The 17,482-nt window shown below is 46.7% G+C and overlaps 3 protein-coding genes across 3 annotated transcripts; 2 read left to right on the forward strand and 1 right to left on the reverse strand.

Annotated features, from left to right (window-relative positions):
* Positions 1 to 4,410: 4,410 nt before the first annotated feature.
* On the forward strand, positions 4,411 to 7,593 carry BO87DRAFT_423716 (uncharacterized protein; the record flags this gene model as incomplete). Its single annotated transcript, XM_025627185.1, has 2 exons — positions 4,411 to 4,461; positions 7,477 to 7,593. 2 exons carry the CDS (start codon positions 4,411 to 4,413, stop codon positions 7,591 to 7,593), a joined length of 168 nt encoding a protein of 55 aa, XP_025482217.1.
* Positions 7,594 to 14,220: 6,627 nt separating this feature from the next.
* Positions 14,221 to 14,666, forward strand: BO87DRAFT_229997 (uncharacterized protein). The gene has a single exon (XM_025618758.1). The coding sequence runs from the start codon at positions 14,335 to 14,337 to the stop codon at positions 14,587 to 14,589; it is 255 nt and encodes an 84-aa protein (XP_025482218.1). The 5' UTR covers positions 14,221 to 14,334; the 3' UTR covers positions 14,590 to 14,666.
* A 321-nt stretch (positions 14,667 to 14,987) lies between these two features.
* Positions 14,988 to 16,353, reverse strand: flbD (putative MYB family conidiophore development protein FlbD). Its single transcript, XM_025618759.1, has 2 exons — positions 16,217 to 16,353; positions 14,988 to 16,065 (listed from the first exon to the last, which is right to left on the reverse strand). The coding sequence occupies exon 2, from the start codon at positions 15,997 to 15,999 to the stop codon at positions 15,070 to 15,072; it is 930 nt and encodes a 309-aa protein (XP_025482219.1). The 5' UTR covers positions 16,000 to 16,065; positions 16,217 to 16,353; the 3' UTR covers positions 14,988 to 15,069.
* Between the last annotated feature and the right edge of the window lie 1,129 nt (positions 16,354 to 17,482).

Genomic DNA, 17,482 nt, shown 5'->3' on the forward strand with positions numbered 1-17,482 from the left:
CTTCTTTTTGCATTTTTTTATTTGACCTTGAAATCTTTTATCTATCAGAGAATGTATTTAGTGTGTGCTATTGGACTTTTGTCAATTGTTTGTGTCTTTTTTTTTTTTCACTAAGTTGTGTCATGCTATGTGGGTAGTTGGGTTGGGTTGGGTTGGTTATCTGGCGCTGTACATGATTTTGCTACTGCTATTATACTGAAGGTCTTAGTATATATCTACTAATGCGGACCGTAGATTACATATATACAATCATTTCGAAAACTTTATTCTTCTTGCAACCGAAGTGTAATGATATCGCAAAAATCCAACTATCCCCTTATCTAATATAATTCCCCATCGCCCCCTACTATGGTCACAGCCACCATTAATCCACCCCTCTCAGCGACATGCCCCAATTTAGCAGCCGCTACCACCTCTCGCTTCATGCTGTGCCGATTGTAGTCTCCATTTAAGGTATTCCTCCACCTCTAAATATGAGAATTCATCATAAAATGAGCGACTTATTTTGATATGCCGCCGACGGTGTATTGAAATGACACGGAAGAAGAGGACTTACCGGAGCAATGCACTCATTGATCACCTCATCGTTCTAATGGGTGGGTATTTGGCCTGCCCTCTGGCCTCGTGGGTTATTTTCTCGTGGCAGTCGACGACTCCTTGGGTTTCAACTTCATTAATTTGATTGTTTCCGCACGAGCCGTAGGGCAAACATCGAAACAGTTGGGCTAGGGTCATTTCGACCATGACGCCATTGAGCATCTTTTTAAAGTCGAACTCTTCACCCTCCATGGCTCTGATCTGTCTTTTGCCGCCACCGGCCACTTGTTCGGCAGTCGTTTGGTTATTAGTCTGAGATGTGGCTGGTCTGCCAGCAGCTCTAGCAGGTCCTTCACCTTGAGCCGCAGCAGTCCCTTGGTCATTTCTTCCCTGGACCCGCGTTGTGTGGGTGTGTGTGTCCGTAACAAAAGAAAAAGCATTTGCTCTGCCTTATTCTCATAAGTCATGTATTGGCATTATGATAACAATTTCGTGTCGAGAAATTAAATGGGAATAGATATGTAGAAATCACGACAAGCACCGGCAGCTGCGAGGAGATAATAAGAAGGAGACCAGTTGTCGTCGAGATAGTATATTTTCTTTTTGTCTTCCTTTCGAAGGAGTGTGTTCTGATTCCACATATACACTATTCGTTAGGTCTTCACCGAGAGAGGCAGACAGGCTTGGAATGTAGGATATGATGTTGTTATTGTAGTTAAGATACTGCGCGTGTTTCTCACAGGATCATGTATCTGACAGTGTGGCTTTGTCCGAGATTCTAACATCCTTACAGCATGTTATGGGTCATTTTGCATAACTTGCAGGCCGCCGAGTCTGCCATTTTTGTCACGCAGACGAATGGTCGGAAAGTCGACGACTCTTGCTAGACACCCAGACGCTGATCTGGAACAAACCCCAATGACAGTCGCTATACCATTTTCTCCCCATTTTGCATTACATTCGATGCTGTATGATCAACACCGGAAACATATTTGGCGTGGTTGTAGACATCCCTAGACACCCTGGTTAATGACCTCAAGAACATAGTATTGGAACTGTTATGTGCCGAAGACTTCCCGCGAAGATGGTTCTGGCTTGATAGTGAAAACCACAAGTCTCGAAATGCTGCTGGGTGTATATGACGTGACAGGTGTCCTTGATTAATTCGTCTTTGGCAGACTTCTTCTAGTTGCGATGGGATAATTCAGGCAACGAGATGATCCTATATAGATATCGCAGCGGACATCGCAGCACATAGCGCAGGTGACATCGCTAGGTATGCTATGTACTTATTCGTGGATACACTATCTTTTGTCACCAACATCATCGCTAAGACGATCGTGATTCAAAGAATAGTTCTGTTTTCTTCCAATGGTCCCTGAACCTCTCTAGGAGCCCCCAGTAGGAACAACTGCAGGATAAAATCCACTGCCGTGAGTCGTTAGCAAATAAATGCTGAGACATACTCCCCATCTGACCTGGGTGCCCATAGTAATAGTTTTGGCCTGCTTGGCAAAGATATGACATGTATAAGCACCAGCGAAGGTTCCAGTGCTTGAATCATGTTCACAACTGCATGTAGTTCGCAATCCTGCCCACCATGTAGTCGTTGAAGTTGATGAAATATTTCCTTGTAACCCAGGGAGAATTACATATTCCACTTCAACTGGTAGCTAGCCTAGGCCAAAGAAGAACTATATTAAAGAGCACCTGGTATCTAGCCGTCATGATAGGACTAGATGTAGAACAGCAAAGAGCCCGTGATGTCGAGCACTCAACAAGTCACGCGATGACCTGGTGAGCTACTACAATTTTATCAACGATGGATGTAGCTTGAGGACCGAGGCATGCGTCTGGAGGTCTCTGCCGTGGTATGGAGTATTTAAGGAAAGCTCATGTCCACTAGACCATAATCTCTCCAAGAAGTGGATAGGAAGCCCAGTTCCAACATTTGTCCATGCCCGGAATTTCTCCTCGTGGTCTGGTAGCGCAATTCATCGATATGATCTTTTCTCTCGAGTATGTCCAGGCTTACACGGTCATGAACGACCCTAATTCCTTCCCATATATCACACGAAGTTCCTCATATGCCGATTATGGATCGTGGTAGTCGTACCCTAAGCCGGGCTAGGATTCTGTCTGTGGATAGCGAAGGACGGAGGGAGACTGGGCCGTATCGGCGCATGTGCAAGATCAGCTGCCATGGGAGATGGACAGTAACCGAGTGGAGTAAGAGGACCGGTATGAGTGTCGAACATGGTTGCTGTGATATGTAATCAGCAGTTTATGTATAACCAGTGCAGACCGACCCTTGAATGTAATGATGAGCAAGACGCGTTCCCGGTATGCTCACCCATAAGACCTCTTCAAACGCATATGCTGGGCATGAGTTATCGGCCATAAGTTGTTTGCAAACGAGGTTTGCAGAACAAGAGTTGAACGATGAAAAGAACTTGCCCGCCCAGTGCTCGCAGAGCTAGCTGCTAGGATATACTGGTAGTGGAAGTAAAAGGATAAGACCAAGTGGTATATCCTGACTGATGCGTTCGCTGAATCGTAGGATAGAGCTATGTATTAGCATGTCTCATCGAATAATTTCTGAAGTAATGTGTCCATTTCTACTGAAAGGTCCAGGTACTTGCGACACATTAGATGGACTTCGATTCGGATATAGCTTCCATAGTCATGAATGGATCTCTTTGTCTAAAAGCACATGTCGATATATGAAACAATCCACTGATCCTCATCATGCTCTTTCAGAAGAGCTTTGTATTGGCGCTCGCCTCCGGGTATGAATGAAACCAGATGCTCAAAGTCGGGTGAACCCCAGTGACGGTGACGGTGTTGCTTATCTGAGACATGGTGCTATTGCCCTTGTATGTAAGCCGTCGCAGGCCTCACAGCAGCTTCTGTTCTGGCCCAGTGTCGTATTTGTGGCTATCCTCCAACGGTAGACGCATCTTTAGAACCGGTAGGAGTTTGCTCTGGGTCGCAATAGCATGTCCAGAGAATGCCATGACATCTTTTGTGGCCTAGTGTAAGCATCGGCGCTAGTACCGTGTTTGAACATGTCTTATATGTTCTTTGAAGTCTTTGACCAACGACGATTCGAAGACTCTGAAGGTGTGTAGAGGTTGCTGACAGGTTGGGGGCGGGGAGGGGAGAGGGTCAGGTATTGTTCGTCTCTTCTAGAGTCTGCAATGTTGAGAACTAGCTTTAGTATGGGAAGAATATTGTGCTATGATTATAGAGATATATGGAACTGCAATATTTAAGATATAAAGAGGCTACTATATGACATTATTGGTAGTAGGAATAGCCCTGTAGTGGCATATGGGCGAAAGGATGGACTCAGTATCAGCGCTTTAAGAGACAGAACTTGCTTGTATCTCTATCGTAGAATATAATGGGAGTAGAGAGGAGAAGAAGAGGAGATAGAAGCAGCAGATTTGAGAATTAATACAGACTCATTCTATCACTGCGAAGCATAATTCACCATATAGTTGTCAATATCAACATCATTCAAGCCCTTCATTGACCACATCAACGCCTATACTCACTCCAAGCAGTGACTACATAATACTGAATCATGCATAAGCATCATTAACTGATCACAAGGCTGCATCAGCACTCTCTCCCTCCCAGACACCCAACTCCCATCATTCGCCACTTCTGACCTATCCAGCACCATCCATCCACCACCCCCAAAACCGTACTTCCATCCTTCGGCCACTAGATGGATAACATGGCGTGGGACAAGAACCCGGTGGCATCACATGCAGCCCTCAACGGAGAATTCCAAATCGCATACCTTGCTGCAAAGGTGCGGTTTCCAACCCGCGTGCAGGGATAGTCAACGACCGTCGAGCCAGCATGAGCACCTACCTCCTCCTTCTCCTCTCCTCCAAGAGCAGCAAGGATGGCGTATGTATGACAATGACCAGCATTCCAATCCTTCGATGCAAAAGCAAGCGGCTTCAACAGGTAATCCCCACTAGTTTAGCTAGCGGAGGGATGGGGAATGGGGAATGGGGATGGGATGGTTGCGTGGCTCGGGATCGGGGACCTTTTCTCCTCGCCTTCGGGGTTTATCATCGTTGGTTTTAGTCTGGGTTATCTGTCAAACAGGCTGGTCGTGATGTCAGCTAGCCAGCCTCACTAGCTAATCAGCTAACTACCCCGACCTGAGTCTGAGTCGGAGTCTTCATGGATGAGTCGAGTGGCACTAGTCAAGAAAGATTTTTTGGGTTCGGTTAGCTCGTCTATTACCTACATAAGTGAGTAAGACTAGTAAATGGATGGCAGAGGAGTACCCAGCTGATGTCTTGACAATCCATCTATGATGAGCAGCGTAGTTATTGAATCTAGATCATACAAAGAAGGTAAATAATTAACCACTATCTCTTTTTTTTTTCATCACCACGCACATGGCATCCACGCTTGGTCAGCGATCGATAATCATCCAGAACAAAGCGATCACAGAGTCAAAAGCAGAAAAAAAAAAAAACAGGGATTGTTCTCAACGGCACTATAGACTTTTTTTGTTTTTTTTTTTTCCCTTTTGACTTGACTGATGGCTTACAGCAGTAGGGGTCACGCGAACCCAGGATCCCGGTTCGTCTTCCTTCCTTCCTTCGTTTCCCTCACGACGATCTGTCGTAGTACAGAAATCCCTCCCTCTTGAATTGATATCCTAATGAGTACTAGTTGGCAGCCACTCTCGCATCAATTCTCCTCGTTTTCGCGTCTCGAGGCTGGATCGTGCGCCCCCCAAACTCTGCCAACTGGTTGGTCAACTATCCTCCGTACTATCGGTGGCTCCTCATGCAGCCAATATCTCCTAGTCTGGGTTGACCCCATCCTGTGGTGGAGTAAAACTAAACGGAGTCAGACAATCCATCCTACATACAGGGAAAGCGTGGAGGATAATACCGGCAGGGATGGTTGAGTGCTAGTTAGCCTTGTGCATATGATCTGGAGACAGACAGACAGGCAGCAGGACAGGTCGTGCTATTCGGGTGTCATCCTTATCCTCCTTCCGTATCTATCTACATCTACATGTACCGATACATCATGCATAATATTCCTTAATCGTAGGCCCGTTTAGTCGGGGGTAACTGGACAGCCAAATAGAAACACACGATAGATAGATACTATCTATCCAAGAAATACCTGAAACCCGCCCCCCCTACTTTAACACATCTACGATGATCCTCCTATCTCCATACTATAATATCCCATCAAGCGATTGATCAATCCCACACACGATCACCCTCACCCTAGAACACCCCGTCGAACTTCGAAACAAAGCAAAAAATAGACACAACAACAAACACAAACACACATACCCCTGCCCTATTTGCCTCCTCCCCGATGCTTATCCTTCCCCTTTAATGATTTGGAAAACGCGAGTCATGAAACATCCTCTTTAGGAAGACGGATGAGAATCTCTGCCTAAGTGCATGCATACATACATGCCATACTTAACCTAACTAACTAACTAAACCAACTAGTCAGTCAATGAGTTATTTAGTTTGTTTGAAAGAGTTCACCTTAGTAAGTGAGTATGTCGGCGCCTCCGATCGATCAGATCGTGTGGCTTAGGTCACACACGTCCTACTTTACTTTACTTTTCCCGTGGTATGGAATGTGTATGTATGTAAAAGAGGCGTAGCTGCCATCTCTAACCCATTACAGCAGGTATGTACATGAATAAATCAAATAACATTAGGGAAAAAAACACACTAAAACTCAAATTCATCTCCCAGCAAGGAGAAAGACTGGAGTGACTGCGTGGCACAGGGGGGGGGAGGGACAATCAATAAGTCCGATCTAATCCGTCCGTCAGCCTCGCTGCCAAAAACCGTTGTTAGCAACAGCATCACTGTAAGCAGAAAGAGAACTTGCCCCTAGACAAAGGGGGTTGGATTGAGTTTACCACATAACTTACTTAGAGAGACATGAATATAGTCATGGATAGATGGATGGATGGAGATATGGTGGATGGAGCTGAGCTACTTCGCCCCCTCGTTCATCCATTACGCTCATACATAACAAACAAACACTGTAATACAGACAAAACACAGGCAGAGTAGTGATGGTATCAATACAATACAAAACCATACACCCGCAACGGCTTGTATCTGACAAGCGCATCTCCACGTGGTTTAGCAGGAACCCCTTACGCAGAAGGGGTTTGTGCATTGGGCGCTTGTCCCTGGTCGTATTGCGTATTTGGTTGGCGGCCTCCTCCCCCCCTTGTATCTGTGTATGCGGTTACCAAGAGGAAAACAAAACAAGCCAATACACACTATACAAGGGTATGTTACATACCCACACTACTTAAGTAACTTTTTAGTGTCATACGGAGTATACCGGGAGGGACCCACCCAGTTGACAAATACTTGTCAATGGTGTGTGCCTTGGCTTGATTTCGCACAAATTCGAATTGGGAAAGTGGTCTGTGTGAGTGTGTGCGGTAAGTGTGTCGTCGACTGTCTATCCATCAACAAGGTAAACTATCTACTTAGCGTTTATTATTTTTTTTTTCGGGGGTCCCTGCGCTCGGGGAGCATTGATGCCGCTTTGCTTGCTTGCTGTCTTGCTTTTTATGGACAAATTAGGAATATAATCATCATCATGACTTTTATTATGATTCTTACATGAGAAAACGAAACTGAAATCATCTAATTCCATAAATATTCCATATTCTATATACCTGCATCAGGTTACCAAAAATGACACCTCATATTACCCAAACCCCATCCTCCCTCAGTAAAAGTAGTAGCTCCGCGTAGCGTTACAGAATACGAAGCTAACCCATTATAACCACGATTTTTTTTTAAAAAAAAAAGAGGAAGAATCCCAGATTAGTTAACTGCCTTTTTTGCTTGCCGATCACGGGCGGACCGGCAAGGCGGGTACCCTAATCCTAACCAGGCCAAGTCGATCATCGATCACCCACTCACCTCCCACACCGAGATCCTCCGACATCCAATCAAATGGTGGAAATCGGGCTCGAATCTCAACGTCGAGACTGTGCTTGCGCTAACTTAGCTTTCTTCTGGTGGTCAGTTTTTTGAGGGTTCCACTTCTTGGTTCCAGGGGGGTGGTGTTGCTGCTATTTAGTGCTATCTAGTTAATTGGTTAGTGTGACTCCGTAGTTAAACTGAAGGATTAGTAGAGGAAGAAGACAGTAATGCATGCAGTGTCTATTTCCATGTAATAAGTACTATCTCAATACGATAGAATAGAATAATAATAATAAGTACCAACTTCAAACCCCCCCCGGAACAATCAAATCAAAGATACCCATGCACTCCGTAATAAGACTAAGTATCACCCTCCGCTATAGCCGCAAGCGCAACTACAACATCCCAGTCCCAACAGACGAATAAAACCACCCGGAAATGCGGGCAAGACTTAACTCCTAAGCTACTACCTTTCTAGCTACTAGCTAGTAGCTTACCCATTAAAGCAACGGACACACTCCGCACTTGCACATTCATCTAACCTCAATGGGTATATGCAAAGGGCAGCAATTAATTTATTCTTAAACCATGTTTCCTTTCCCCTTAGTAATTATAGATTATGAGGAAAGTAATTAAGAAGTAGTCAGACCAATTGGCGCGGGATGTCCGATTCTTCCTTTCTCTTTCAGCCCGCACTAACTAAAGCACCACCACTCTCCAGATGGAGTGAGTGACCCCCATAGTACTACTAACTTATGGACTAGGCAGGGCAGGGCAGAGTTTCAACGACGCGGAAAGCTCAGATTAGTAAAGAATCCGAGAATCCTCCAGGTTCCAGAGTCCAGACACAAATCCCACCCCATCCCATCCCATCCCAAGCTACTTACTATGTATGTACTATGCTATCCTAGGAAGGCTCAAGAGCTGAAGGAGGACCAATTTTTCAGATTCTTCAAATCAGGTAGGTGGTTTGGGTGGAAGTTTTCCATCGCCATCGGATATACCCGCCGCTATGCTGCCTGCCTGCCTGCCAGTGGGAAAGAAAATAAATTATGCTCGGAACCACCGGGCAAATTCTACGTTCCGCTTAGCATTACTACTTACTATGTATGTATCTTCGGAGTACCTCGCAAGGGAAAGAAAATCAGGGAAATGTTCACGGGACGGTAAAAAAGTCAATTTCATTTTTTTTTTTGGTTAAAAAAGGGGTTGTGAAGCTTAAACAAGAATAAACGGTAGGAAGTTTACCAGTGGTTGGTGCCCCATCAAGACATAGCTAGCTAACTTACTTTTACTATATTATATTATACTAAACTAAACTATACTCTACTGAGTATGCTGTGCGGTTACTCCGTAGAAACTAATCTATATCAGCCACTATTAAGCTTGGGCACTACTTATCAATCTGGATAAAACTGGCGAGACAAGGGAGAGGATGATGGGGGGGAGGGGGTTTGTGTCATGTCATGCTGTCTGCTGCACTCTTGTTTAAAGTCAGGTTAGGCAGTAGGGGGCCAGATTGGAAGAAAGGAAGAAAGAAAGGAAAGAAAAGGGTGAGTTGAGACCCACTCACTTACCTTTTTTTTTTCTGTCCGGCTGTCTTGTCCTATGGGGGTTTACCATCTCAGGATACGTTATCATCGTCAGTAGCAGTAGCAGCGGCGGCGGCGGCGGCGGCTGTTTTTACCGCCTACGAGAGCAAGCTTGTACAGAATAAGGTAGGTGTGTGTGTGTGCGTATATCCTTACGGGCCAATCCTATCCTATCCTACCCGCAAGTACGGAACACGGAGACATACTAGATAGATATTCTTCCGAAAGTCCCGTTCCCGATCCCTTATCCGAAGGAAAGGAAAGTTGAAAAGCCAAAAAAGTCAAAAATCAACAACTCCGATATCGAAGCCCACCTAAAGAGGAAAGTTCATCAGAAAAACCCCGTCGGATATAGGGGGGGGTGGGAAAAGTCAAAAATATCCTCATAAGGAGAAAATAAAAACCACTAAATCGAGAAATAAAAACGTGTTTACTGTATACTGTATACTATGGAGTAAGAAGTGAACGATCTCCAGCCTCGTCCCTCGTAGCGAACAAAGCTCCACTGCGATCGACCATTCAAACCCATCGCATCGCATCGCATCGATCACGTTTCGTTTCCGATTTCAGATTCTCCAGATTCGAATCCATCCACCCATCCATCCCGTTCGATTCAGGAGAAAGAAAGAAAACGAGAGAGAGGGGGGGAGGGACTCAGGGTGGAAACTGTGCTCTCTCTAACCGAATGCAAATCGTGGGCACAGCGCCTCGCGCGACCGTTTCACATAAACAACAGCAACTCCGACTAAAGTGAATACCAACCCTTGGTTCTGGGTCGGTCGCTTGGAGAAGAAGGACGTTTTTTAACCGCGCCGACCGGCGGTAAGTTAGTAAGTAAGTTGAGTCTTCCTCGCAGGGACCGCGGGAAGATCACTACTCACGGGGTGGGGAGGGAGGGGAATAGAGGTTGTGAGTGGTCGGAAGTAGATGATTACGGAGAAGCGACTAGAATCTTGACGAGAGGGATTGGGTCGGTGGGAGGTTGGAGATCAAACCAAAGTGTGGGTGGGATGGATATGGATGGATGGATGGATGGATGGATGGATGGATCCATGGATGGATCCATGGATGATGATGGGATGGGATGGATCGGGGAAAATCAATCAAATCGTTGGGCGGGCGGAGCGGGCGGGTTAGTAGTGATGTTGAGCTTTTTCCGTTTAAGGAAATCGGCTAGGGTTGATTTGATTCGATCAGATCTCGGGGGGGGGAGGGGGTGGTTTTTGGAGATAGCAGTATCGTAGATTTATTTTATTTTATTTTTCATTTGAATTTAGTTTGGGGGTTGTTTCTGGCTCTGGTTTCTGTTTTCGCCCCCATCTTCCCCCCTTCTAGTCAGGTATCGGAAGTAGATGGATGTTGGGCGTTAATGGTAATAGCAAACGTCTGTTATGGGATAGGGTTGTTGAGTGTATGGTGTATGGGGATCATACGAGCTCAGCTGAATGGTGTCTGCGCCGCCCCCTGAGGCATTCTGGGGGATGATAGTTAGGAGGGCGCAGCACCCAGCGACTATTGGAGTGGCAATATTTGGAGCTGGATGAGGAGGCGGAGAAGAAGAGAAGGAAAGCTGTTATAAACAATCTATTTGGAACAATAGAGCTCCCCCATCCATGCATAAATCTGCATAGCTGACGATCAAACCGGGTGCGGGAAGAAGGGAAAATCAAACCGTAAATCTGAGAATAGCTAGTCAAGCTACTGCGTAGGTTGGTTCTGGTAGAAGGGAAAAAAGGGAATTTCGCACCTCAACGCTTCAGCTACATATCCACATCACTAGTACAAAACAAGATCTATGGGGGGAAGTAACAGAATAATACTAATAATATCGGATACTAATGTCGCATCATTTGGGCAGAAGACAGGGGGTGTGGGATGAATGAAGAGGCGCACCAATGGTTCAACATCATTCTCTGTTTTCTCTCTTTGGCTGAACGCACTAATCCCCACAGTCGTATATTAAGGTCCCCGAAACAACCGCATCGGTTCTGTTGGGCATGCGACCAGATGGCCGATAGAGTCGGCAGGGGGTTGGTGATGGAGATGGGAATAGACGAGACAGCTTTAAAAATAAACCTGACAGAGCTTTGTAAATTGCTTCACTAAATTGTAATGTTGGAGGTGGATTGTTTCAGCTGTCAGGATGCTCTACCCGGCGGCAGTAGTAGTTAGAGAATCCAATATAATACAAATTGTCCATAATCAATTTTAAATGCATCCATACATTTGACTGAGCGTTGTGCGTGTGTGCCTGGGGCTTAATCAATTTCGAGCATTAATTGTTAATATTGACGATCGCTTGACTGGGCTCGTCTGCCTGCTTGGCAAATTGACGTACCCCGTATCTTGGGTCGTGGTCAGAGGGGGATCCATGGATGCGATGTTGGAACTTTAGTTGCTCTATCTGCAGCATCCGCAGCAGGTTCGGATGCTGGAACCTCATTCGATGCTTCCACCAGAATAATATGCCATCGTGGAGATTGTGTAACGGTCACCCAGGGCTCCACTGCCAAGCCCTTCATCCTTGACCAATGGATCGGAAAAGCGGAACATGCTCGAGCCAGAACAGGAGGTAGGGGAATAACTTGGATGAGTGTTAACGAGATGAACACAGATCGGTTGTCGTTCACCACATGCCCCCCATAATGCGAAGGGCGTAAATCTCCTAATTAGTCCGTCTGTCAAATCAGGATGCAGGATCGGGGATGGAACTGAGGGTACGTCACGGTGTGCATGTCGCGAGTGGACGGAAGGGGATTAGCGGGGCGCTAACAACCAGAATTCCAAATCAGATGTAAAAAAAGATCAGCGGTGATTAATTAATGCGAGAATCTCTTGGCCGGCAGGGCTCCAGATCCATTGCGCCGGCGGTGACTGGTTTCTGCTGCTGCTGCTTCTTCTTCGTTTCCTCACTAGGCCATTGTTGGTTTTGGTGTTGGCATTGTCGTCTACTCCGTATTGTCGAACTCCTTTAGTTCACTGGAATATTGGGTTTCCCCATGGTGCGACTGGCACGGATGTAGAATGTCTTGTTTCATGCTATATTTGTTCTGGAACTTGGTAAGCGATTCAACGTCACAAGAAAGTCCCAAATTTGGTCCTGTGTAACCCCCGGAGCCTTGTGTCAGAATATGCCCAACCTGGTAGGTGTGTATGAGTATGGGTATGTACTGATGTGTAACCCATGCGTCTGAGAGATATCTACATAGTCATGCGTACTTGATACGAAGCGTAGGATGTCCCCTACCGGCCAACGGCCGTCAGAGAGGGTCACTGGCGAGCCAACGTCCTCCAGGACGAGCTGCATCATCCTTTCCTCACCCTTGAACTTGACTCCACCCAACCTTGACCCCAGCTGAATCTGCACCGCCTACCGGTAGGCGAGCAGGAGCTGGTATGCTCATGCACGCATGGCAGCGCAACAGTGGTGCGTGTGAGATGTTAGATTGGCTGAAACAGACCACCAGTCGTGGGTATGCAGTGCGTCGAGCACTGGAGACACTCCATGAGTGCCAGTGCATACATAATACACCACACAGAGTGGATTACAGCTCCTGCGTTCGGTGACCCCGCCGATGCCTTCATTCTTGATCAGTCATGGTGATTGCCTGATCGGCATACGTGCAGCACCGTCCCCTTCACTGGGTGTGGCTTGGTATCCGTTGCGAGTGTGGCGAGTCAGGTTGGGAAGGAGAAGCCATGTCTCCGAACAGCACGTCACGATTGGGATAGCCCAAAAAGCCACTAGTGAGTTGGACACCCAAGTCCAGACCAGGAAGGTCGTAGTGGCACATCTTGAGAGAAAATGGTGGCGGGAATGGAGGGGAAAATAGGAAAGGCTGCTCCATCGTCCTTATCGTTCGTCCTTTTGCGCTTCCCTTATTTTTTCTTTTTTTCATTTTCACTTTTGTCTTTTCATTTCTTTTTTTTTTTTTTTTTTTTTTTTTTTTTTTTTTCCTTTTTTTTTTTTTTTTTTTTTTTTTTTTTTTTTTTTTTTTTTTTTTTTCTGCTTTCCTTCTGCCTGTTCTCTACTATAGGCTGCTTTGAAGCCCGCTTCTTCGGGGACCGCTCGATTGCTGACATGACAAGAAAGCCATTGGGGAGAATGAAGCCCGCTTCTTCGGGGACCGCTCGATTGCTGACATGACAAGAAAGCCATTGGGGAGAATGAAGCCCGTCGGATTCCCCATCCCCCATAACTCTCTCGTACCGCGGATGGGTCCCAAATGAGACAGGCGGTTGTTCAATTTCCAACAAGCTTACTTACCTTCTCCAGGCTTAATGCTTGCGCAAAGGTAAAAACAACACAATAAAAATAAATGTAAATAAATAAATGTATCATAACAAAAATAAAAAAAAAATACAAAACGGGACAGCCCTGCTTCGAGACCGTTAACGACATATGCGTAAACGAGTAAAGAAAGGGAGGGTAGAAAGGGAAAGGGAGGGGCGCTGGCGAATCAACCCAGTCAAATCGGAATCCACCAAGTCCCTAGGATAGACTTTGTCTGGCTATCAACCTTACCTCCCAACTGGGGCCAAGTTAACGTAGTACTTCAGTGAGAGGAGGAGGTGATGGTGGTGGTGCTGGTAGTGGAGGGGGGAGAAAGGGTAAAGCCTTCCGGCCATTGAGAGCATTTCCATTGACATTGGCCGTTATGCATGAACCATCACGACTTCCATTATCCACCCCCCCCCCCCCCCCCCATATTCATTCGCCATGCCAATCCCGAAACTCCAAGTGGAAGGATTGGATCAGACAGTCGTCAGCTATATTCCTAATGGACCTATCCATTCCACCTTTCCCGTGGAGATGGTCTGCCATGCGCCAACGACGGTTGGTGAATGCTGTCCGGTGTTACTGCTGCTGTGTCTCTGTTCAGCCCACCTTGTATGTATGTATGTATGTATGTATGTGTGTATGTAGTATGTGGTGGTAGTTTCCACTCCCTTCAATGTGAATTCGGAAATCATTCTTATTTTCTTTTCCAATGACCAATATTCCATTTTAGGCCTTTTTCATTTTCATAATTCCTGAAAACCCGGGTTTTCTCGGTCTCTTCAAACCCAGTAATGGCGCTGTCACGCTGCCTTCCCTCTTTGAACCTGCTCGTGTCTCTCCGATGCAGTCTCGCCTCGTAACTTTGGGTCGCCCCTTGCGTTCTGAACCTCAGATTCCGCGGCTTTCACGGGAAGACAGGAGCTGATGACAGCCAGCCACAGTCACGGAGGATATGCGGCGTTGTTCCAGTGGATCCTCGCCCCCTATCATCCTCCTGGGCTCGTCCATGGGCGCAACGGTCAAGCCTGGCTGGCGCCCAAAAAAAATAAGCCTGCCAGATCCGGAACATCCCCCATCCAGAATGGGTGGGTGGAGGTTGGCCGTGTCGAGAGGGAATTTAGTCAAAGGAACAGTAATCGAAATTTACAACTTAAGGGAGAGAAGAGAGGAGGTATTTGAGTGGGAAGTATTATTAATGTATCATTAAACGATCATCTGGTCGATAGCGCAATGTAACACAACCAACAGTCATGGGGTATTATTAGATCCAAGCTCACAGTACTTTCCAAAAGTCTCCAAAACCCAACCATATACATGCAAAACAATGGACAGCACTCCTCAATCTCCTCTATACACAATGATTAACCCCATACCCAATAAGCCAAATGATGAGCGACAAAGAAAATAAGGGAAGGGAACACAATAACTATGACAAAAGGAGATCCCGAATGCTTTTTTTGGTACCGTAAGGAAACCGGGCCGTATCCACGTGACCCGCAGTGGAAATAGCCGAGCCGAACCATCCAAAAAGACAATATACATGAGGTGATGATATAAGTACAAAGGAAATTATGCCAAACAAAGGAGTGACGAGGGTCGGGAGGTCATGTACATAAAATTTCCCATAGAAAATCGATGACAGAAGAAAAGTTCGTTGATCATATCCAGCAATGGTCGCTATCGTCATTTAGTTGAGTAAGTTCTGAAGACCCATCCGCGAGTCGCGCGGGGCTTCTGTCTTGTCTTCGATCGGAGCAGACCATGTGGGAGATAGCGGAGAGTGCTGGTTCCATTGCTGGTGATCGGAGATCCACCGTTGCTTCAACGAGAGATCGTGGTAGGCATAGATCTCATCCGAAGTGCTCTGCCTGCGGAAGTCGCCGTATTGCTGTCTCATGTCCACCGGAAGGGGAAGAAGCTGTGGGGAGGCGATGGTCCTGGGAGAGGAGGAAGAGACGGAGTTGTGGTCCGAGATCATGGAGGGAGGTTCCATGGAAGAAGCTTCCGAGAAGGCAGGCGAGGTGAGAGGAGTTTCGACAGGGCGGTTGAGAGCAGGAAGTGTGTAGATCGGGGTCAACTGGCGGGGGCAGTCGATGGAAGAGGCGGAGAAGGAATCCCTCCGAGATGAAGGAGACTTGGTCCAGGAAGTGAGAGGTCGGTCGTTGGAGATGGAAGAGTAGCGAGAACGGCTGATGGGGCTGCTCATGCCCAGAGAGGCCCGCGCATATGGGGCCTCGACCCGTCCGTGCATCGTGCGTCCGGCGTGAGGCGAGCTGGAGGTAGGGAGACCTCTTCTCTTGCGGTTCATGCTGCCGTTCCACCAGTTCTTAACTGCATTGTCGCTGCGGTTTCCAAGGCGTCGTGCAATTTCGGCCCAGCGCTTGCCCATTTCGTTGACCATCCGCTCGATCATCAAGCCCTCCTCAGCAGAGATGGGCTCACGGTTCAAAGAGGGCTTGAGGTTCTGGTGGAAGCGCTCCCGGCATTGCTTGGGCGAGCGGTAGTGCATGTGCTGAGAGATGCGGACCCAGTTGTTGGGGCCTTGTTCGCGAACCAACTGAAGGAGCAACTGGTCCTCTTCGGGAACCCAGGGTCCACGACGATGAGTGGGAGCCATTGCAAGTAGTTGACAAGGAAGAATTAATCCGAGTGATTGATGGAAAGAATTTGGGGAGTTGTAAATCTAAGGATGTAATGTTAGACTCCAGAAATGCCAGGAGGTCGGAGAGTTTTTAAAGAGAGTTGGGGACAGTCGAAGGGGGGCGCCGACAAAGTTCAGGTACTATGCGTGGGCGGGGAGGGTTGACGTCTTTAAAGGGAACAGGGCTTCTTACCGTGGGGTTGGCTGTGTGGGAGGTTTAGTGTACCCGGAGCGGACTAGACCAGACACACACACAAGTGTAATAGACACACACGCGGGTGATGGATAAGGGACGAGAGTAGGGTAGATAGACAAGCAAGGAGGGAGGAGCAATGACCACGCAACCGAGCTGTTGGGTTATGTAGGAAGTAAGAGTGGGAAGTTGGGGAGTGAGAGTTTGTTTGATGATGGAGAAAGAATAAGGTTCAAAGGTGCGTCGTCGAGGTGGTAGATATATAGGAAGAGAGGTGAGACCCGGAAGGGGGAATTGGAATTAGAGAAAGGGCGATAGACAATAGTCGTGTCAAGGAGTGATGGAGATGAAGGTTACGATCATCTATTATAGCAACAAGCAGCAGCAGCAGAATACAATGACCAGGGAGACGGGTCAGAGAAAAATGGCTACTGCTCCACACTTAGAGCACGCTATAGGAGAAGATCTGATCCAAGATCTCGGAGCTGACAGTTGTGTCGGAGGAATAAATTTAATAACAATAAATGCCAAATATTATTGATTTTTTTTGGAATTGGATTTTTTAATTTTTTGTGTTGTGATGATTTTATTTTTCCCTAAATTGATTTTCTGATTTTCGATTTTCTGACCCCCCCTCCTCTTTTTTATTTTTTTTTATTTTCCTGACGCCCCAGTCAGTACCCGCTCGGTATGTATGGTATTGTCCGTATAGTTTACTTTTAGTACCGCAGTATGCGTGTAAATTACACTAGTCACTGGTAGTAGTAACAGGTAGTCCTTAGTAGGGGGGAAGCTAGGTATTAGGCAGGTACCACCTCAGGTAGCCTTCCTCAAGGAGGCAGAGCTAGCCTAGGGGCACAGACCTACTAGGCTAGTCCATTTGATTAATTTAGATTGACCTTCATCCATAGCTCTACTACTATAGCCCTTTTGACGCCCCAGGCTGTGACTATATGGGAGGCACTGCGGGTGCGGGCTATATGATGACAAAAAAGAAAATAAGAAATAAAAATTAATTCAATGTGTCTGGACTATAACCGATCTTTGAAGGTCAAAGTGGGGAAATGTGAGGTTGACGGGCAACTTCTTGCAGTATCTCTTTTGGGTAATTCAGACCCATCAATTGACAGGGGGGGTGGAAGAGAAGGAAAGAATTGCAAAGCAACCACACGACCAACGGAGGGGCTGGAAAAAAGGAAACAGGGCAGCTATCAGGATCAGTTGCAGCAGTCTCAGAAGCTGGCGTTTCCAGATCGTGGGGAGAGG

The sequence above is a fragment of the Aspergillus neoniger genome, assembly GCF_003184625.1.
Source record: "Aspergillus neoniger CBS 115656 unplaced genomic scaffold BO87scaffold_8, whole genome shotgun sequence".
Lineage (NCBI taxonomy): Eukaryota > Fungi > Ascomycota > Eurotiomycetes > Eurotiales > Aspergillaceae > Aspergillus > Aspergillus neoniger.